The 23992-nt window shown below is 40.3% G+C and overlaps 1 protein-coding gene across 3 annotated transcripts in view; it reads right to left on the bottom strand.

Annotated features, from left to right (window-relative positions):
* The window catches only part of pcsk5b (proprotein convertase subtilisin/kexin type 5b), a 72820-nt gene that overhangs the window by 19139 nt on the left and 29689 nt on the right, over nt 1-23992 (bottom strand). The window contains exons 11-22 of one of the 3 annotated variants that reach the window (XM_062999290.1): nt 23012-23129; nt 22712-22900; nt 21436-21572; nt 20976-21101; nt 20777-20879; nt 19395-19588; nt 17502-17586; nt 14643-14746; nt 12869-13007; nt 12638-12753; nt 1773-1875; nt 1094-1230 (exon numbers count right to left, since the gene is read on the bottom strand). In XM_062999290.1, the coding sequence (XP_062855360.1) occupies nt 1094-1230; nt 1773-1875; nt 12638-12753; nt 12869-13007; nt 14643-14746; nt 17502-17586; nt 19395-19588; nt 20777-20879; nt 20976-21101; nt 21436-21572; nt 22712-22900; nt 23012-23129 (1551 nt within the window). Of the gene's footprint in view, nt 1-1093; nt 1231-1772; nt 1876-7323; nt 10737-12637; nt 12754-12868; nt 13008-14642; nt 14747-17501; nt 17587-19394; nt 19589-20776; nt 20880-20975; nt 21102-21435; nt 21573-22711; nt 22901-23011; nt 23130-23992 lie in introns of those variants that run through there. The other 2 variants (XM_062999288.1, XM_062999289.1) reach the window with 2 other exon arrangements.

Below are 23992 nucleotides of genomic sequence, written 5' to 3'. Positions count from 1 at the left end.
TGCAAGTCAGAGAGACACAGACCCCGTGCGCAGGGTTCAACGTGCTTTTATAATTTTGCCCACACCTTCTGAGTTCTTTGTTCTCATGGTCTGTTCAAACCAGTCCTAATTAATTCTTTCAGATGTTACTTTCTCAGCGCCATTGACCTTGTCCGAGGCACCGGACCGGCCTTATCGGTATAAGGTATTTAGGGAGTTCTTCTATGGAGCTGTGTGCTACCAATTATCTGTTCACTCCCTTCCTGTAGCTACTCACCTCGACCTCGCACCAACACAATCGTAACTCAGTTTTATTATGCTATAACCTACACATTGCTAATTGATGGGGTGTCCAATTTTTATTTTTCTAACACTACCTAGCTTAGCTACTGTTTTATACGTGTTTAATGCACCTTTTATATATTATATATATATTTTTTATTAGTTTTAGAAATTTTTTTCTGTATTAGCTTCTGTGTTGTGATGTGACTAGTTATCCATATGTTATTTCCCCTAGAAGAATATTGATGCTAGCTATACTAGCCTAGCATTTAGCTGCATTCACTCTGCATTCTCTCCAGCTCATAGTGCTAACAGATTTGTAGGTCCTTTGCTAAGTACAATTAACATACAATATTTCTGTACAGTTACTTTATTCATTAATTTGGCTGCTTTGTTGTAGTATTTTTAGCATGTTTTATACAAATCTGGTTCACTGTAAACATATATCAGAGTAATACATTAACTTTTCCTTTTTTGATCTTGGTTGACTGGAGCAAAGCTAATTAGCACAGCTAGCTTATTGTAACTTTGCTTCTGTGCTAAGTTGACTGGTGACACATTTCTAACTAGCTTAGCTACTATTTCATCTGTGTTTAATGCAACTTTTATAAATTATATTTTTCTTTATCAGTTTCAGACATTTTCTATTAGCTTCTACACTGTGATGTAATATTTATTTGATGTATATAAAATATACATAAAGGAGGTCATGTTAAATAGGAACTGAGGTGTATGTTGTCAGCCCTAATCCGTAGCCTGTACACCTTACAATGTTTCAGGAGTTTTAGCTGTTTCTGTGATTTCTGTGACCCTAGATGTTTTATGAAGCTACCTTTGCTGCAGCTGGTGCATTTATCAGGACCCTGGTCATTACACTCTTGGCATGTATGGTGGCAATTATGACACTGCCTGTCCCTTTCATACTTCCCAGAGCCGCACTTAAGTACACAGCTGCCATGATCATAAAACCTGTTTAAAAAAGATCACATTTAGTGTCACAGAGTTTACATCTTCAACAATCGTCCAGTCACACAGCTGTGGGTGTAGGGTCAATGTAAGCAAACAGATAAGGTGGAGTAGGGAAATATGACAAAAGCAATTTTGCCAGCACAATATCTGTATATTGATCAAGCCCACCAAGTACCCATGTTGGCTTTACGCATATATATTCTAGGCTTCCCTTTTTTCTTTCAGTAACGAGTGCATTAAGGGTGGCCAAGCTCTAGTGTTGACCCATATGACCTGACTCAGCTGGCTTTCCAGTGCTAAGGTCCATTTATTTTTGGATTAGAATTTCCTATACTGTGTACACAAAAGCACAAAATTCTCATTAAAGCCACTGTAAGTTGTAGCATTAGAATTTCGCATAGTTATCTGTGTGCATTTGAGCAAGTAGTGTTCTGGCATCTGTAAAACCGATTCTTCTTAACCATGACATACTACAGGGCAGTCCACCTGGGCCCCAGTTATATGTAGAGCTCATCAAGAGAGCATTTTTGTCATTGACTTACCTAGTAAGCAAACAGCTCAGGCAGTCATCACTATGTGGTCCATGGCATGTGTGGCATGTAATGTCACATGGTTGGCATTTTCTCTTATCATCAACATATTGACCTGAAAAAGACATACAGTAATTGTTCAATCTACACCTCTGACAAAAATATGTAAACAATATGACTCTATGACTTCTTTCTGTCACCAGTGTAAAGAAAGGTACTAAGTAAAGTACTAGGAAAGAAAAAATACTTACCCGTTTTACTGTTTTTAATGATTTATATGGGCCTCAGGGAAGCCAAAATTATTCGTTTGAGATTCTAGACAATGCAATGACATTAAAGATAGATAGACAATTTAAAATACTTGTAGCAAATGCATGTAAGCCCCACACCATAATGAAATCACATTTAGTAGTGAGCAACTGGTAATCATCACTTCAAGTACAATTCATTAGAATCACCTAGTGAATCACATTACCTTGAAATTTTCAAAAGATTTCAGTGCACTTGCTAAGAAACAGCTTTGAAAATTTAAAATAAAGTCATTTGGATGTTTTTTTTGTAATACACTGAAACTAAATTCATACAGAAAAAAACATACACTATACATAGTCATTATGTAGTTATAAACAGCTCTGATCTAATCCCAAAACTACTAACAATTCATTGAAACACAGGGCAGGAATAAATCCTGGACAAGGACGACATTTCATCACAGGAAAACAGAATCACACATTTTCTTACTCATATCTAGGTGTATGTTCTAGGGAGGTAAGTGGAAACCGTAGTATCAAGAGGAACCCCATATACTGTAGATACAAAGGCAAAGCTGAAACCCAATGTACAGCAGACATTTTACCAGCTGCATCCTTATGATGCCTCTTTTTTCTATGTTTTAAACTATATTTATTATTAAAAGCAGCTTTATATGCACTATATGGTCAAAACTATTTGGACACCTGACCATGAGCTTGTTGGACATCCTATTTCAAAAACAAATAGTATTAAAATAAAGTGACCTCATGTGATCTTTTCTGCTATAACATCTACTCTCACAAGAATTTGTCTATGGGAATTTGTGCTTGTTCAGTCAAATGAACATTTGTATAGCTGTGCACTGATGGTCAAGGAAGTCTCACTTATATGCGAGTTCATTCCAAAGCTCAGGGTTCTGTGCAGGCCACTGGAGTTTCCTAAATCCAAGCTTTTCTAAATGTCTTAATAGACCTTGCTTTGTGCACATGCACAGTCATGCTGAAAAGGAAAAAGAGCCTCCCCTAAACTGCTGCCACAAAGTTAAAAGCACATCATTAACTTTATATAATTAATTTATTGAAGCTGTTAACAAATGCTCTGGCTGAAACACATGCATTCACTGATTAGAAGGGGTGTCCCAATACTTTTGTCCATATAGTGTGATTTGTTTCCAGTCCTAAAAAATCTAAAAAGATAGTAATACACTGATCCGAGACTGACACTAGCCTTAATGCTGGCTACGTATCACATAAAATTAGACACATTTTCCAGTTTAGACTTCAAGTCTGTGCTCCTGCTGTATTTTTGCATGACTGTGTGTAATGTAAACTGATCTTGCAGACGAACAAGAGACTCATTTCATCATACAAACTGACACAATCACCTAGGTGACTTTCCTAAACAGAATCATCCAGAAAGTCAACATGGTTACTGTGAGGACGTCAGTAATAGCACGGTATCAACCTGTACTCAGAACTCTTACACTGGCTATTGTGTTAAATCAACATTAAACACCTTTGGGATGAATTGGAATGTTGATTGCAAGCCAGGCCTTCTTGCTCATCCTCATTGCCTGGACTTACCAAAGCTCTTTTCACTGAATAGACACAAATGTCCACACACTGTTACAGTCTATATGGGGACCAAGTGCAAATTACTGCCCAAAGTTTTGGAATCGGATGTCAAACAAGCTCATTATCAAGTGTCCACATACTTTTGGTCACATAGTGCACCTTTTAAAATGTTTTAACAGTACATAAACAAAGGCTTTAATATGTTAGATTTAATAAGTTTTTGTCCCTGAAGGAGACAAATGACATTCAGCACGACCTCTAACCACGAACTGATGGATGGATTTGTGAGCAGCTGGGAGATTTCCCATAAAACAGCAGGAGGTCTAGAGCACACCGACCTACGTACTGACCTCAGCCTTACGCTCCAGTACACCCTTCTGAATTCTGATTATCTTTAACAAAACACTCACTAATGACCCTTAATGAACCTTTCTGACCTTACGTAACCCCAATTGTCAATCATTTGTCCTAAAGAGCTGGAATTAACAGGCCAAAGCCACAGTCATACATCATTCCTTGAAAGCAAAGCGTGAACAGATTTCTTCCCGGCTGGCCGATAGCACTGCTAAGATTCAAAGCCAGAATAACGTTATAGACCTCTGCACCACCGGAGCACCAATTCACATCCAATCAAACAAAACTGAATAAATTAATTAGGTAAAAAAATAAAATCAGTTTGTATAACTTAGTATTATTTCTTTTATTTTTACTTGTTAAGACTTTAACGTCATGTTTTACACACTTTTGGTTACATTCATGACAGGACAGGTAGTTTCTCATTACACAAGATTCATCAGTTCACAAGTTTAACATCAAACACAGTCATGGACAATTTTGTATCTCCAATTCACCTCACTTGCACGTCTTTGGACTGTGGGAGAAAACCAGAGCTCCCGGAGGAAACCCACACAGACACAGGGAGAACATGCAAACTCCACACAGAAAGGACCTGGACCGCTCCACCTGGGAATCGATCCCAGGACCTTCTTGCTGTGAGGCGACAGTGCTACCCACTGAGTCAGTGTGCCGCTTGTATAACCCAGTATAATATTAAATAACAGTGTGCTTTTTTTATAATTAATCTACACAACCTGGGATTTGTATTAGTTTGACTAGGATGCTTGTATTAGCTTGACGAGGAGCTTTTAATGTTTGAACCAGGCACCCAGTCCCTCAATAATGACAAAAAAGAAAGAAAAAACTTCTAATAAACTTCTGAAAAACTAATAATATTAGTAATTGGTTGCCAGCTATTTGAACCAGATTGCAATTATTTGATTATTAAGCTCAGAGGGCAATTATATTTTTAATGGTGATATGGGTGTTAAATACTTTGTTAATTGTAATGTGTAATGTTTAAGTTCTCTTTCTGTACTGCTTGTGTTTGGTTGCGATGACTAGATGAGCTGTCCAAGCTACGACGGTTATGAAATTTTAACTGTAAATAAATGACATCAGCTCGCTTTGGGAGGTTTCCAACCAAAATGAAATAAGTAAGAGCAGAAATGTACAGGAATCAGAATTCATCTATTTATATCAAGTATTTTAAATATTTCTTGGCACACACACTGTCAGATTATTTATTTTAAATCCTTTTTAAAGACTTTCTGAAGCAAGAGGGCACAAAAGTGAAAGATCACTTAGAAGGAAATGGGCACAGCTGACAACAGGCTGAAAGTGCATTTATTCTGTCTTTTCTAAACCCATTGTCCTTATTTAATAGGGGTTTGTCTTGCCCCAGACACAAATGACTCTGTATTATTGTGGTCAATCTGTGAATTGTTCTGTTCACAACAAAGAAGCCCTTTTGTGAGAAAACAAGAAAAGCAAAGCATTCATACATCACAACCAACTGAAAATTCTCCATCAGTTTCACACTAAAGTACAACATATAATTATTTAATCCCAAGGAACACGGCTAAATGATAGGTAACGCATCAACTATCAATACAATATTAAATATTTGAAATTTTTTTATGGCTTTTATTTAACTTAAAAATCTAATCAAATATTTATTATTGCAGATCATAACCTTGCCATGTCTAAAAAGACATGTCAAAAACAAACAAAAAAGCATTTGTTTTAGAATAGGACGTAGAACAAGCTTATGTTCCGGTGTCTATATACTTTTGCTCATATAGTGTTTTTCACCAGTATCCTAAGTCAGTTCCAGACAGTTTACATAATTACATAATCACCCATCTTGCTCAACAAACACAGATTTGGCCTTCTGCACCCCTACATTTGTCATAGAGCACAAAAGCAACATGTGGTTGCACCACAAACACGATGTTTTAAATATGAGATGTTTCAAACACTGAAACTACAGAAACAACTTTACTGTGGCTAAAGCATTCTCACAAATACACGTGTTACTAGACTAGTAATCAAAAGGTCGCTGGTTCAAGCCCCACCACTGCTAGGTTGTCACAGTTGGGCCCTTGAGCAAGGTCCTTAACCCTCAATTGCTTAGATAGTACAATGTCACAGTGCTGTAAGTTGTTTTAGATAAAAGCATCTCAGAAAATGTGTTTCATTTTGTGTGGCATACGCTTTTTTAATGTACATCGATTATACCTCCAGTGGAACATGGCAAGCGGATAGTATGATGGTATGTGGGTGCTTTGCTGCATTAAAACCCAGACAAACTCGTTGCTGAGGGTCACTGACTTAATGTCAGGATTTCTTAATGTAGGATTCACCTGTCCATGAGCTGAAGCTGAGGTGGAATTGTTTGTTTGTTTATTAGGATTTTTAACGTCATGTTTGACACTTTTGGTTACATTCATGACAGGAACGATAGTTACTCGTTACTATCACTATCATCACTTTATACAAGGTTATATCGAACACAGTCATGGACAATTTTGTACGAATTAGACAAGTCCTGACTTGAACCCAATATATATAGGCAGTGACCTGAAACCAGCAGTTTAACTCAGTTATATAAAGAAAATTGCAAAGCAAATAAAAAATATATATATATATATATATATAGTCATTACTGCTAACAGTGGGAGTCTGGATCAGTTTGTACATTAAAATAACCACTTATTATAACCACTGGTTTATCCTGGTGAGGGTCGCAGTGGGTCTGGCTTCACTGAAATCACTGGGCGCAATGCAGGAACACACCTCTGACAAACCATTGCCGGGCCTTGGCCAATCATGCCTCTAATGTAGACGACTTTCCAGTTAATAGCACAACTGGATCCCAGTGGTACTGGGCTTGCATAATTTTACATCTGCGCCACCCAATCGCCCACCTCAATGTTTTGCTTTATGGTCTAAAATCATTCGGTGTGACAAATATGCAATATCAGGAACTGTTACTGTCATCAAAGGAACTATTACTGTTTCCACTCCAGTTCTAAAAAGCAAAATGTTCTTAAAGAAGTAATTTAAGAACTTTTCAAACTTAAAAATTAAATAAATAAAAAACATTTGCTTTATTTTTGTTTTCTCAGACGAGCCTTGTTTTTATTTTAAAGTTAATAAAAAGATCAGTAAACAGTACTGTCCAGTTCTCTCTATGAGGGTCCTTACTACAGTTGTGAAAGTTTGCTAAAAACAAATATAAAATTTCATTTTAATAATAATAATAAAAAAACAAATCCCCCATTACAAGGTTATTAGTGTTCAAAATACATATGTACAATAAAAATAAAAACAAATCATCGTCAGAACAAAATAGTTGTGGAACGTATAACATACGGATTTATATATTCCTATAGATAAGTTACGTAACATTTCATATAATGCATTTACGCGTGGCGTGGCGTGACAGGACGAGAACGCTCTTTCGAACGATCCTCTTTTTTAGTCGGATAATCTGTAACATTTTTATATGGAAATTTTTTATAAATAAAAGGTTACATCATCTCAAAGCACATGGCCTAAAATGAAATGAATCCATTATTCATAAATAAACCATAGAATTATATATTTAAAAAACCAAATTAAAAAAAAGAAGAGAAAGAAAAAAAACATGTGTATTGGTGAAATATTTCTAACATGTAAGAAGTACCGTTCATAAATCTAAATACTTTCTCTGTATATTCAGACTGTTTAGAATTCAAGCTCGTCTCTTTAGCAAAAAAAAAAAAAAAAGTACCTGTATAAACATCCAGAGTTCTGCTCATGTCTGTTTAATAAAAGGAAAAAAAAGACCAACGATAAAACTAAAATAAATTCTTTGACTTCACAGATAAGTGTCGGACCCTGTCTGGTACAGTGGTTCCAGCATAACATTGCAGGGGGGATTGGAACTCTTGTCCCCGCAATAATACCACAAATGTGTAACATTCCCATATCAATAGCACCAGTTACATTTGTGATAAACATCTTTCTTAAAAGGAATATATAAGAATGGATTATGCATTATATTCTATAACATATAAACTACTTTAAAAATTCTAGTCTGAAGAATAAACTATGCTGCGCCGGCTGCTCTGTCCTACACTATCAGTCCCACTATCCAAAAACGAGTAGTTTAAAATAGAATTCAAATAATTTGTAATAATTTGCATAAACAGTCACAGGAAGGCTGATTAGAAATGAAAAGATGACGTTTTATTGACGGTTTGATAAACAGTGCAGTGCAGAGTCCACACGTGAACCCATTTCATGCTTGGCAAGTTTTTTCCATTATATTATACCTCATATTTGATCCTTTTTTTTTTTTAAGGGGAGGGGGGTGGACTAGTCATCACAGAATACCTGCTTTCATTCTAGTTATTTCATCATTCGCCGCTTGGACACAATGAGTGCATTTACACGTGTTGAAAATAGAATAATTCAAAGACCTAATCAACAGTTTACCTAAAAGTAACCTGATAACAGGAAAGGGTTTTAGAAAACAGGATCAGGTTTGAGACACGGCACTTTAGATGACTGGCTGAAGCAGCGCCTCACCTCTGCTCCTAAATATTTCATGCTGATGTGCTATGTACAACAGTCCAAAAGAGTGACCTCAATATGATCAGACGTGGGAATTTGTATGGCTGGGCATTGATGTTGGTCCATCAAGCCACAACTGATGTTCCAGTTCATTCCAAAGCTGTTTGGTAGCGCTGACGTCAAGCATGCAAGCCACTGGAGTTTCTTTAAACCAAGATTTTTTTAAATAGCTTTATAGACCTTGCTTAGTGCACAGAAGCACAGTCATGCTGGAGCATATCATCAGCTGAAACACTTGAATTCAAGTGAATTACAAGGGGTGTCGTAGTCATGTAGAATATTTAATCACTTGTGCCTTTACAGTGCACCCTTAATCTTGCACTGTATTAAAATATACATATATTTGAATGATAAAATATTAAAGGAACCAGCTTTTTATATTTATTTAGCAGGAACTGCCTCAATGTGTGAGGAGATGCTGTTTTCTATGGAAGACCTTTCATCCGCTTTTGATTACGTAGCATGCACTACCCTCAGATCACAAATTGACAATGGTACAAGTGCAGTATCCACAGCCAATAAACGCTGAGACTACAAACTCTGCCGCCTGTGCACGCACCAGGTCTGTCTGATGTAAAAGCAGACGTACTGTTAAATAACAGCATAAAACCCAAAAGGAGCAGCTTTAGTCAGGGTGCAACCGAACACTCTTTGTCCGTGGCCACCACACCTGTTACGGCCACATGATTACGCAGGTCGTGACAGGCTACCTGCTCTACAGTAGGCAGAACAAATCGCTTCATTCAAAGCCTCTAAGGTAGTTTGATCTTGTGCGTCATGTACAGATGTTAAGGCATGCTGTGTGGACGTAGCGTTCCCCAAACCCCGCACTGCTGGGATGAATAGCATTGACTGAACGGTCTTTCATTCCATTCTGGAACACCAGGCGCAGGTCCAGTGCTGGACATCACATACTCGGTCATTTATACCCACCTGTTTATGCACACTCACTCACTAAATTGCAGGGGCAATTTTGAGTAACCAATCCATGTAGTGGCTTGTTTTGGGATGTGGAAGGAAATTGGAATATCATCAATGATGTGGTTACTATTTTTTTTTTTTTTTTTTTTCTCTCTTTACACACTAGGCGGTTAAACATGCAGCCGTTTGTTCCAAGTAGTAGAAATACAAATGAGCTAAGATTAAGCGGACACACAGTCTGAATGACATGATTATTCCGCTAAAATACCTGGTTTGAGGATCTTGTTGTATCCTGTTTATACGACTGTTTGAATAATCTGATCTGGTAATGATTGCACATGTAAACACACTCATTGCCGACTATGAATGAAACCATTCACTGGGGACTTTGAAGAAACTTCTTGAGAGGCTTTTATTTTGTTTTGCAAACCTTGTTTGATTAAAAAAATATTTAATACGTATGCTGATATGTTTGGGGGAGGCACACACACACACACACACACACAACAAACATACATTTGAAACAGAGCCTGAGGTGACATATTTCTGAACAGTGAGGAGTTACGGGTAATTACGTTACTGGTAGAATCCGTCACTCCAAATAAGGCCAAACCTTTGCTGTACTGTAGTGTAAATAAAAAAAAAACGGTGTGCTGTACTCCACCATACAGCCGTCCGTTTGCTCAGAGAGTTGTAGCTAAAACGCACTGAAATAGTAAAAGCAATAAGGGCTTCAGCGATGGTTTCCAATTTATTTAAAAATGCACAAACTGGGTTTGTCGTCTTTCATCTTACCTTAAAAAGAAAAACCAAACCAAAGGAACAGCACTTGTTACGGCAGCATGCCTCTCCGATTTTTACCTCTGGACCCAAATAATAACAATTAAAAAAAAAAGATACAAAACATTTGGCATCCATGCTTTGGTCACAAAATACTGACATGTATGATTAATTACCGATCCCAGTCGCAAAACGCCCTGACAGGTTTGTTCAAAAACAAAACAAAATAAAACAAAAACGCACGCAGAGGTAAAGGTAGGTTTGTTGTAGTTCTGACCCCGAGAAACCTCCCAGTGTAGTCCTGTGTCAGAAGTTCCCGGCTGGAAATATAAATTAGCAGAATGTGAGCGGCGGACCAGGCCGTAACGGTTCCTTCAGCCCTTTTGAGAACACGTTCTACAGCACAGCTGTTGCAGAACTTTCCTCTGGCACAGATTGTTCTTTTTCACCAACACACAGAAACTGCCCTCAGCCCATGATTCTTCATTTGCTTTCCACAGAGCAGGAAGAGGAGAGAGGAGAGGAGAAAAAAAAAAAAAAGCCCAGCGACGAGGATCAGGCGATCAGATCGGGACAGGTAGGCAGGAAACAGGGTTGAAATCCAGCAGATCGGGCGGAGGAAGAGACGGGTCCGTGTTTGATTGGGAATCCATTGTGAAAGAGGTGAAAAGGGCCAGAGAGAGAGGAAAGGAGAACAAACATTTAGAAATTGATCAGAAATCACACAGTGTAACCCATTCCGGGTGTCAATTTTACAGTCTCAGGTTCGATTATTGTGATAATTTAATTGATCATAGAAAATAGCTGCAAGTTATAAAAAAAAGGCCCTAATTCACGGCCGTTAATTAATTTGCACTATGAGGTGGTCCTAGTGTAACCGAGCATCTTTAGAGTTTGCTGAGTTTATAAAGTAAGAACTAAACTGTATATAGACAAACTATCAGAAGCATAATACTTTACTGGCTTGTTCTTTTGAGGCACAGCACAGACTACACAGAGATGATCACGTGTGTGGAGAAGCACACTTTTCCATTGATTATGGAATAACCAAAGAGACAAAAATGCACTCAATGTGTAAACACACACATCAAATTAATTATATTATTCAATTTATGAGTGTTATTAAATGACTCTGTGATTTTTTTAAATATGAGGTCCGTGAATTTAGTAAAGCCCTAGTTATAACACAAGTGCTCTTCACTGTCAAAATAACCCAGTATATAGATTTTACACTGGCAGTTATGGGTCCCAGTGCTTTTACTTACTTTTACTAGCTAAAGTTCAGTACCAAAGTCTGCAGTTTCATATCAAGTACTAGATATTTTTCCACTGCACACACCAAAACAAGCACTGGAACGAAACGAAACCAACTGCGACTCAGAAGTTCTACTAAGTTTTAGTTCACTCAAGTTGAGAAATGACTCTAGCACTCAGGTTGCCCACCAGAGCTTATGAGCTCAAATTTCAGCTCTACTATCGACCGGCCGGGAGACTATACGGACAATAATTGGCCGTCAGGATTCCTCATAACTGCTGCACTAATGGCCTCGGGTGGCTGATTGATGGTGCCAGCACAGAGACAAGGGATAATGGGGATTGACACACGACTCTCCATGCGCAATATGGATCTGCATATGATCCCGACTCATTTAGGTGAAACAGAACCAATCGGCTACTGCACACTTGTTACAGGGGGCGAGTTAGTTACAACCCTCCTCGGTCAAAAGTAGAGGTCTGCAGCAGTAGAGGTGAAATAAATTTTTTTTTAAAGTGAATAAAATGGTTCCAGTGACGTTAAGACGTGTGCATCGAACGATTAATCTCCAAGAAGCACCTCAGTTTTCTTATACTGATGACTTTAAAACTGTTCATTCATTTTTTTATATTCGTTTTACCACCACTTTATCCTGGTCAGGGTCACGGTGCAGCTGGTTTCCAGGAATCACTGGGTGCAATGTTGCAATACACCCCGGACAAAATACCAATTCATCACATGGCCTCAGCAGTGAGGTCCAGTGAGTTGCTGGGCTCCTAATTAAAATGTTGCTTGTTCAAGCCCCACTTCTGCAAAGGTGTCACTGTTGGGTCCTTGAGCAAGGCCCTTAATCCAAAAATTGCTTGGACTGAATACAGTCACAACTACAAGTCAATTTGGACTGCAAATGAGACCTGAAGTAACATTCGCTTGCCAAAAATGTTCAAACTAAAATGATTAAACACTAATAATCACGGCTTAACACACAGCATGTCATTAAAAATCTCAATAAAGGTTAATCTCAGGACACTGGCTGTACAGACTGACCTCAGACAGGAACACAACCCCATGATAAAAAAAAGCAAGAGAAAATATTCTACAGAAAGACAGGACTGAATGTATTGTCTATAACTCACCATCTTTGCAGATAGTGCTGATGACACACACCCCGTTTTCTAAGTTATAGCCGTTAACACAGGTGCTGCAGTTCCTCTCCCCCGGGCCTGAGCATGTGTAACACGTGTGATCACACCTGAGACAGGAAGCAAATTAAGGCACTCAGGCTTTAGAGTAACAGACATGTCTCTAATTACCGGGGCGGGCTTTACTGGACAGATAGTTAAGTGTAAGCATGGCGCGGTACTCACTTGCGACAGGATTTCTGGATCTCTCCGTTTTCGGCAGTTTGTTCGGCCATGTAGTAACCGGCGCTGCAGCTGAGCACACAGCGCCACTCCTCAAGATAGTAGCCGTCCGCACATTTAGTGCACGCCTCCATGCCAGTACCTGAAAACAAGACCTGTTTAGACCATCAAGTATTCAGGGGCAGTTGTAGCCTAGCGGTTAAGGTACTGGACTAGTAAGCACAAGGTTGCTGGTTCAAACTCCACCACTGCCAGGTTGGCACTGTTGGGCCCTTGAGCAAGGCCCTGAACACTCAATTGCTTAGACTGTATACTGTAAGTCGCTTTGGATAAAAGCGTCTGCTAAATGCTGAAAATGTAAATATTCAGAGTCTCTGAAATTAGCAATAGAAGTAGAAGAAGTGACCGCTGCAGGGCAGCATTGGGATGCATGGGAGGCATGGTTGGGTGTAGGCTTGCCAGGTGTTCAAAGTGTTTAACTGAACAAACTGTGAAGAACCTTTCTGAAAGATGATCCAAGCTATTGTGCCCCCATGCTCAGGGTTAACAGGGTAATAAATTCCACAGGGATTATTATTTTCAACATTTTTTAAATTCTAAATAAGATGGAACATCACTACCCACTACCCAGATGAGTATGCAAGAAAGTCTTTTGGGTCCTTGTTTCCTTCACTACTAGAACTTTGACTGGAAGCAGGTTCTCTTGTCTGAAAAAATAGATCCACGTGCCTGGGTAGTGGTCGAATCTTACAACAAGACAAGGATCCATAATAAACATTCAAATCCAAACACAAAATGAAATCAAGTTTCTGACAAAGCTATCAAAACCCCTGGCCTAAACCCCTGGCCTACACCCCAGTAAAGCAGCAGGGTGAGCTAACAAGAAGAGACAACAGAGCCTAGAGAATCTAGTCAATACAGAGTACTGAGTACTCTCACATTCCTTGCTTTGGATTTTCCAACCTTATAAGGCAATATAAAAAAATAATGTAATGGCAACACAACTGCACTATGTGTTTTTTTCTATTTATTTCTTTTCCCCTCAGTTTTTCTCCAAATCTAGTTGGATCCATTGACCCAAACGCATGTTGCCCTCTCTACTGCTGATAAACCTCCACTCCTGACCAAAGAGGGCCGTAACTAACACGCTCCCATTGAGATGGAAAGTAGTTGCTGATCTCTTCTTGCATAACCTGCATAAGGCGGGATTATATGGAGATCCGTATTGGGCATATCTCCAGTGTTCCCCGTTTCTGTGGAGGTGCCATCAATCAGCCAGTAGAGGTCAGAACTGCAGCAGTTGAGGAGTCCCTTTCAACCGTCCCTTCCTCAGGCATGCCAATTGTTGTCTATAAAGGTGCCCAGCCAGCCGATAACAGAGTTAAGATTCACTGAGAGTCTGAAAACTGGGCTGAAAACACTATTTAAGCATCCAATCAATAAAAAAAAATTCTGATTTCATTTTCTATAGCAAAAAAATAGCCTTCAATGAAAAAGTGCCAAAACATGGACCCAACTAACAGCTGGTTGTTTCATGTGTTATCTGGATTTCACTCATGGTCAATATAAAACTGATGTCATGTACTGGAAAAGGTTTTGGTTGTCAAATGTAAATTGAAGAGCTGATTTCATTTACATGTGTATAACATCTGGCTGAAGTTTCCTTTTCTACACCGAACATGGGGGTGTTTTTCATCTCAATAAATAAAATCATCATTATTATCAATTAAATAATCAGCTGTATAAGGTGAGAGAAAAGGTGGATACAGGTGGATACCTGCACATGTGCTACAAGTTGGATGGCACTGTTCACACATCCGTTTGTGGCCGTTATAGTATGTGCCAGGTTCACAGTTTAGCTGGCACTTATTCCCTTGTAGACTAGAAGTGACAGAAAGAGAAATAAAAAAGAGAAAGAACAAATTAGACATTAACACTTGCAAACTTTTCTGTGTTGCTTCAGCACATGTTGATTTTTCATACTTATAAACCTTGAAAAATGGATTATTAATTTATTAGACATGCAAATCAACCTGTAAACACTGTTTTCAACAACAACAACAACCAAAATGTTCTTCTTTTAGGCATCATTTGTTTTTAAGCCCAAACACTACATGGCCAAACGTATTTGGACACCTGAGCTTGTTGGTCATCCTATTTCAAAAACAAATGGTATTAAATAGTGAGTGACCTCTGTGTGATCTTTTCAGCTAGAACAGCCGCCACTCTTCTGAAAAGGCTTTTCACAAGACTTTGTCTCTGGGAATTTGTGCCTGTTCAGTCAGTCATGGTGGTCAAGAAAGCCTTAATTGATGTTCCAGTTCATTCCAAAGTTGGGCTCTGTGTAGGCCACTGGAGTTTCTTTAAACCAAGTTTTTCTTTTTTTCTTTGTAGACCATGCTTGTTGGACAAACAGTGCTTGTTGAAACAGGAAAGGGCCATCCCTAAACTGTTGCTGCAACATTGAAAGCATATAATTTCCTTTATATGTGATATAAGTGATTTATTACATGTTAGCAATTGTGGCTGGAACACATAAATTCAATCATTAGAAGGCGTGTCCTAATACTTTTGGCCATATAGTGTATATAGCCACATAAGCAAGTGCAGTTGAACTTCTCAGGTATAGACAGGCACAAAGACGTTATCATATTTAAATAAAGAGTCAACACAGCTTGCTAGCCAGCTAACATTAGTGTACTAGCTAGCACAGGGAATAATATCTCAGCACGCCGCTCATAGAGCGTCTCGTTTTGTGTTTCTTTGCTCTCTGCAGTGCTGCGTGTGAGTCTAATGGCTGCCATATGCTCTGATTCGTACAGGTGTGTGACCAGGCCAATCCAGTTCCATTCAATCAAACCCCAGTCCTGCCTTTCATTATCCCCCCTAATGTGTGATTTAACGTTCAGTTTCTTTTTTACCATTGTCTTCACCACAGCAGTGTTATCATGGTCTCAAACCTGGCTTAGAAATGTATAATGTGCTAAAATTTATTAATAACGGCGGTAGTCTAAATAAGTCTGGCAAGTGAACTAAAGTCAGGATTAAAGTTCAAACCGTGTGGGTTCGGAGCGATCACTTCTGGAACATATTTCAAAATTGTTCACAGAACCCATCTGCTGCACATTAGAGAGGATTCATGACCAGAACCTGCTTCTCTTTTATTCTTTCTTCTTTCCACATCTCTTCCTCCTCTCATCTCTTCTCGCTATAGCTTGGCACAGCTGGGAAATCTGAAATGAACTAAATCTCTACGTATGTTTCATTTCACGTCTGAACCCCAGGACTTGGACCACATGTTTTAAAAGTGGGTTTTTGGCAACTTACATTGCATGAAGAATCAACGTGGAATAGTTTTCAATGATGCAAGAGCACCAGCGACTTAATACTCTGGCTTAACATAAATGGATGGACCTAGGCATGCAAGGACCTAAAGAGCCTCAAAAGTAGGTTGAAAATATTCAACTATTTTTGTTTTGGTAATTTAGTATGAGCACATACTGTACATCAAGCACATATATCTACTTTATTTATTTATTTATTTATGCATTTTCCCTGCCTTTTTGCTCCCAATTTAGCGTAGTCAATTTGTCTTCCGCTGTTGGGGATCCCTGATTGCATTCGAGGAGGGTTTATTTTCTGCTCACACTTCCTCCAACCCATGCGCAGTCCTTAGCGGACCCTTTCTTTTCCACCCATGCACTCTGCACAGGCGCCTCTATCTGCTAATCAGGGTCCTTACACAGCATTAGAACCCCACCCACATAGTCCGGTCATCCCACCCTAGCAGACACGATAGCCAATTAGTGTTTGCTGCAGGCACTGCCAATTATGCCCGCTAGATGGTGCCCAGCCGACCGGTGGCAACACATAGTTACGAACCGAGGAGTTCAGTGTATCCCGCTGCGCCACCCGGGCGCCTACATATATCTGAGTTATATGAGTTTGAATATCATAAGTTCGAATCTCAGCAGAATCACTGATCGGTTAGGCGTCCATCAAACACAATTGGCAGTGTCTGAGGGAGCAAAGGTCGGACAGGGTTTCTTTTTGCTGCCACACGCAAGCAGCCATACTAAATTTGGTCACCCTTCTTGGTCAGGGATCTTGCGTACCTGGGTGGAGCTAGAAACAGTGGAAACCATACATTGGTCAAGTGCAAATGTCACAGAGCCGCCACTGGACTGAGACAATCAGTGGTCAGTGGACAAAATGCAAGTTTCAATCAACATAAGATCAAAAGAGGATGTGGAACGGGACCTCGAAGCCAAAACAGGACTACAGAAATATAGCAAAATCAGAAATCAACCCTATTGCAAATTTGCTCTCAGGGCCTCATGAAGAATCCCATCATCACCTCACCTTCAATAAACTCCTTTTTTCATGAGTACCCATAAGCACATGGAAATAAGTGATAGCACTGTACAGTAGGTACAGTACTGATATTTATAATAGTTTAGGATTTTTAATTAGGAGTACTGTGTTGTACTATGGGTTACCGCACAATGACAAAACACATTAGTTACACAGAATGTTAGTGATGAAAACCACTAAGCCGTAAAGAAAACCAGTAACATTGCAGACCAAATCCTGGCTTGATCGAAACACTTCACTAAATACAATGAACAGGACTCACCTGAGCCGTGGTTTACATTCCGTGCAGACGTTTGCTGAAGTACATTTCTTGCAGTTCTCGCTGCATTTCCGACACGTGCTGGCGTCTGTGAAGGAAAGCGTCGAGTCAGACATCAAATGCAAAGCAATTATCCCATTAAAATCATTAGAAGTCATTAGACGTTGGCGTGTTAGTAAAAATGTGTTCAAGAGTCTGAGGTTTGGAGAGGAAGCGAGTTACTGAAAAGGGTACACAAAATCACACATTTCTCCACTGTGACTCACTTACTACAGCAATGTACCTCTAACTTCAAAAATATGCAGACGCCTCTGGGATGGCTGGTTTCAATGGGCTAGATCACATTACATAAACGTACATTTGGGATTTAATGTAATTATGTATTATTTTTGGCATGTTAAAATGGAATGAATTAATTAATTATCCCTTTTGTCCACACTCATTAGGATACTCGCTTCATTTGCATTTCATACGCATATCTGATTTGGCACAGTTTTTTTGCCAGATGCCCCTCCTAATGCAACCCTCCTATTTATCCAAGCTTGGGACTAGCACTAACGTTGCACTAATGTGTGTTCCCACAAGAGTTAGGTTCATGTAATACCATGCATGGTCTGTATTTGTGAGCCCAGCCCGGGATTCGAACCCCAGCTTTTACTAATGGTGTTTACTAATACGCCACAAAAGCTAAATAATCTAAAAATGGAACACAAATCTTTTTCTTTAAATCTAATCTTTAAAGGCCACAGCAAGTGAGTTTAGGATTTAGATACATGCGATGCGATTGCTATCATAAATGCAAACCATTTCCCTATTGTCTACCTTTTTCACAGATTACTAGTCATCATATTTGTCCTCACAATGCCACAGATATGTTTTAAAATAGAATATGACAGTTCAGCGTTTTGTGAAACACTAAGAATTAGATCCTCCCCAGCATATCTGTGCGTCTCTTCTGGCTACGTCATGTGAGCAATTAGTCTGGTGGTGTAAATCCATGCGACACGCAGCGCTCAAGTTAGCGAAGCTGCAAGGTAAGCGTCAATGCCTCCAAGAGGGACAATGGCACAACCAGCAGATGTTTCAAAGATTAATAAAAGATGGCATAGCCTACCTTAAGAGTTGGAAGCTACAATACACAGACTACCTTAAGAGTTGGAAGCTACAATACACAGACTACCTTAAGAGTTGGAAGCTACAATACACAGCCTACCCTAAGAGTTGGAAGCTACAATACACAGCCTACCCTAAGAGTTGAATGTAAACCTAGAGTACATCCAGTGACTGTCTCTAAAAATTCTCATCAGTGTTTTGACACCCTCCCCCCAGGCATCCACAGAATTGATTGGGAGTTTTCCAAACTTGGTTACCCTAATCGTGTTTTAGCTGGTTTCCACTTCGACATCTTGGACATTTTGATTAAGCGATTGCTAACTGAATTGCCGTAGGGTTGCTAGAACCACCTCATAGTGCAAATTAACCAGTAAACATGAGGGACTTGAAAGGTACACCAATGAAAAATGTTATATTGCTAAACACACACCTTAAAGTTTGAATTTCACAGGAAATTGCATGTTACATGGGAAATGGTTAATTTCAAGGTCCATGGCAAGATTTTTTATGGCTGGGAATTAGGTAGGGTCTTACTTCTGGAGGAAACACATATTGGCATGGAGGTGGGCAGCACACAAAGTACCTGCACCACCATGATGCCAAAATTTGTAAATATTTTGCACTTTGACTATTTTGCATACAAAATTTTTGTATCTGTTCTCAGTGTTTCTAGACAGCACTGAACACACTGCAATCCTGGCCAAGATATAGTGTTCAAAGAAAGCGAATGAATGACAATATGAAAACGTTCAGTGGTAGAAGACAGTGTGAACTGTAACTCACCGTGGTCTAAGTAGGTGCCCTCGGGACAGGTATAGACGCACGTATTGGATCCCTCTCTGAGGTAAAGACCAGGCCGACAGGACGTGCACTGATCGCTGCGACTGCCGATGCAGGACTCGCACAAAGGCGAACACTTCTTACAGCGTCTCTTATCGTCGCGGAAAAAGCCAGACGGACACTCGGACACACACATCCTAAGAGGAAAGCGAAAGAGGAAAGGGGGAGGGGCAGGGAGCAAAACAGAGACATTAAAGGACAAGCCGTTTGAGACAGACAACACAATGCCTGACAGCCACGACGAGAAGCTTTCTCCTGGCAACAAGCTGAAAAACTCATGGGCTGCAGATGTGTGCCTCTGTGTGTGTGCCCGTGGAAAAGTTTTTAGAGAAAACAGAATCAATCACCAGCTCACACAGATGCCTGTAAGTGAGGGATGTTAGTAGGGCCATGCTGGCACACAGCTGTTATCAGCGTGGGCCCTGTTGTTTTTTTCTGTAGCTTAATTGATCTTAACACATTTTCTCTTCAACACATCAAGTCAGATTCACAGGAAACATTTTACAGTCTGCTAAAAACCCCACTGGATTCAATAAAATCTCCCACTGGGACTCAAAGAGTTTCTGAAGAAAATCATAGCACTTAGCAGCTCAGAATTGTTTTTTTAAAGGATTTTGATAATATTGAGAATGCTAATATGCTAGTGCGTATGCACATTTTTCTACTTTCACCTTCAGTAACCACTAATCCATCCTGATAAAGGTCAGTCACTGCACAAGACTGTATATACATATATATATAAATTTTCCTCCCAACCTTGTTGAGCAAATTACCATTACATTATGCTTCCTCTCTACTGATGGTATCTCCACTCCTGACTAAGGAGAGCCGTGACTAACACACGCCCGACACGGTTGCAGTAGCCAACTGCATCTTTTTACCTACACGAAGCGAGTTCATATGTGGATCAGCTTTGTGTACAGAGAGACACAACCTGAGAGACACCCCCGTCTCTGTGCAGGCGCCATCAATCAGCCAGCAGAGATCGTAATTGCATTAGTCATGAGGAATCCCCTCTGGCTCCCACCCTTGAACAACAGCCAAGCGTTTTTGGTGTAGGTTTTGAACCGACTAGTTTGAAATGTCAGCTCTGGTGTGCCAGCGTGTTTTACCGCTGCGCCACCTGAGCACCTTAATATAATCTTAACACGGTACCAGTCCACTTCCCGGCATGTGGCATGTTTATGCAAGCCTCAAAGTCACAGCAACTTACAATTTTGACATAATACAATCCAGCCAATTCAGTCATTCACTTAATATAAATATACTGCCCCCAGTTTCTGATATTTCGTCCACCCCTTTGTATATACTGAGCTACGTTGTACCTGGTGTTGTTCTTGAACTTGAGGAAGTAGTGCAGGCAGTTGATGCACTGGTGGGGTCCAGGGCCCTCACAGCGATTCTCACTGCACTCCGGGTCGCAGGGACCTGACAATAAAGGACCCAATTAGAAAACGGAACCGTAACAGCAAAACCTTGGACATACGATGACTCTAATATTAGCAAGATTAAAGCTCAACGTACCCACATACTCCTCGCTGTACTCATCCTCTACTGGAGACTCCACTACGGAGCGAGGCTTGTCGCTGCGGGAGGCGTACGGGTGCACTGAGGTGCCATAAAGCACCAGCGACCACTCCTTCAGTTTGCCTAAAAAACACAGAAAATGGTCAGAAAATGTTCCTGTTTAACCTGTCATCCAAAATTAGTCTTGATGCCTTAGCATCTGTGGCTAGGAAAACAAGATAGCATAAACAGCTAAGCAATTATGGAGCCAATTTAGGTCACAATGAGTCAATTCTAGGTAACAGTGGGCAGTAAGAACTATTCTTTAAGTTTGATGACTTGCCGAGTGATGTTAACTTGATTGGTAAAAGACTCATTTCAGTAAGACTCATTTCACGCTAGTGGGTAGTAATTAGCAATTAAATTGAATAAAAATATGTTACGAGTTACAAGCTGGGTATCTGATGCGCATGAATACCTGGAGCTTTCTGACTCCGGAGTTGTGAGGGCGAGTCGTAGATCTCCAGGACCCAATCTCCAGCAGCTTTCTCCCCCCAACAGTGTGTCGTCATGAACTCCCAGTTCTTAAAGCCCTCCATTGAGTGGTCAAACAGCCTGCAGTGGACACAAAACTACACTAAAACTTCATGGCATTTTTGCAGGCATTCTGTGATGTACGTTGTGCATAGTCTATGTTCCATAAATGACTGGACACATTCCAAAGCACTTCAGAACCTTGTAGTATCACTAAATATACCAATGATTGGTTACTGGTAGCCATGGGCAACATGTAGATTCTTATTTTATTTATCTGTTATTAATTATAATTGTTCTGATTTTACAAACCTCTCATCTTCTGATACCTCTATTAATTTCGGCAAATGCTGCACCCCAACTGTGCACTTGTGGAAATGTCACAAAGATGGGATTATGGTAATTTTTAAAAGAGGGAATGTAGGGGCACTTGTGTGGCAAAACAGGGACTTGGCTGTGTCCTAAAAATGGAAGGCCTAGATGGGATTCCACATGCAACCAGATGCAACAGCATCCAACTCTCTGGTCAAATGGGCATCATAAACGAATGAGAAAAACCTGAGTATAGCGTGTTCCTCTGTACATTATGGAAAAAGGAAGAGCCAGATGGCTTTGCATGTGGTGTGGGCTAGTATGAGGTCAGAGTGACCGTAGTGATTGAGTTTGAATGATTTTGATAAAGGTAAAATTGTTACGGCCAGACGACTACAATGAAGTATCTCTGAAAAAGTAAGGTGCTCGTAAGCAGTCGTGGTCAGTTCCTACTAACAGTGGTCTGCTGTCAGAAAACATTGAAGCCATGGCGTCTGGTACAGACCAACAGAAGAGCTACTGCATCAAACCCTTCGGTGTATGGGGCTGCATAGTTGCAGGCCAGTCAAAGTGCCCATGCGAGCTCCTGTCCACCATTGAAAGCACATACAATAGACATGCAGGCATTGGAACTGGACATTGGAGCAATAGAAGATGGTCGACTGGTCCAATAAATCCAGATTTCTACAAGACCATGTGGACAGACGGGCATGTGTGCATCGTTTAAGATGGCATCATAGGACGATCCATCCCCCAACAAACAGAAGCTGAAGGACCTGCTGGTAGAGTTGTGGTTCCAGATACCACATGACGCAGCATATCAAGCAGGTGGTCCAAATGTTCTGGCTTATCTAGTACATCTTGGACAATGATACGTATTGTTCTCACGTGTCCAAACTTTACATTACCTGTTGGCAAGGAGCTGTGATTTCGTCCCTGAAGGTGAGGTCAGATTAATGGACAGGTCCCCTCGTCTCGGGTGAGTGATGGTGATCCGTACAACCACGTGCTCCAAATAAATGACGTGATGATTCGCATTATCTGTGCAGCCCGTGGCTTTGTAAACGGACCGGACGACGTGCTCCGGGCGAATCGTCCTTTAAAGGAAAAGATTAAAACTTGTATGAGCTACTTAGACATGCAATGATATGTTAGGGTTGGTGGTTGCCATGGTGATGAGGCATATACTGAGATGAGAGTAAAACTACCTCATCTGCTTATCAGCATTTTCTACACATATGTGCTGCTGAGGGACCTGCTTCCATCGCTCGGCTTCTTTCACCATGGCCTCTGCATCCATGAGCCCGAAGCCGTACAGATGACTCACTGTAAATAAATGCAACAAACACAAAATCAAACTCACATACAAAAAAATGCAACAGCTATTTTATCTTAATAAGGTGCCGAATAATTACATTTCCCAGTAATAAGGCGGTAATAACAAAGAATTGTGTATAATTACAGCCTTACAACAGGTTCTGTTTTGTATCCAAATACAGTGTATGCACAAAAGTATAAGGACGCCCCTTTTAATTTTTGAATTCATGTGTTGCAGCCACAGCAGTTGCTAACAGGTGTATTAAATCAATTGTATAAAGGAAATTATATGCTTCCGACTTTGAACAACAGTTTAGGGACAGGGGCAGCACGGTGGCTAAGTGGGTAGCACTGTCGCCTCACAGCAAGAAGGTCCTGGGTTCAATCCCCAGGCGGGGCGGGGGGGTCCGGGTCCTTTCTGTGTGGAGTTTGCATGTTTCCCCCGTGTCTGTGTGGGTTTCCTCCGAGAGCTCCGGTTTCCTCCCACAGTCCAAAAACATGCAGTCAGGTTTATTGGGGACACTGAATTGCCCTATAGGTGAATGGATGTGTGTGTATGTGTGTCTGCCCTGCGATGGACTGGCGCCCCGTCCAGGGTGTTACTGTGTGCCTTGCGCCCGTTGAAAAGCTGGGATAAGCTCCAGCACCCCCTCCCCCCGCGACCCTAATTGGATTAATGGTTAAGACAGTGAGTGAGTGAGTGAGTGAGTGAGTGAGTGGGTTCATGTTCTAGCATGAAAAAGCAATGTCTATAAACATTAATCGCGGCTTTCCTGACCAGCCATACACAAATTCCCACAGACATACTTCAAAGTATTGTCAGAAGTCTTCTCATAACAGTGGTTGTTGTTCTAGCGAAAAAGATCACATAG

The sequence above is a fragment of the Trichomycterus rosablanca genome, chromosome 7, assembly GCF_030014385.1.
Source record: "Trichomycterus rosablanca isolate fTriRos1 chromosome 7, fTriRos1.hap1, whole genome shotgun sequence".
NCBI lineage: Eukaryota > Metazoa > Chordata > Actinopteri > Siluriformes > Trichomycteridae > Trichomycterus > Trichomycterus rosablanca.
Note: the sequence above shows the minus strand (reverse complement) of the source record. Positions and strands in the feature narration are given on the sequence as shown.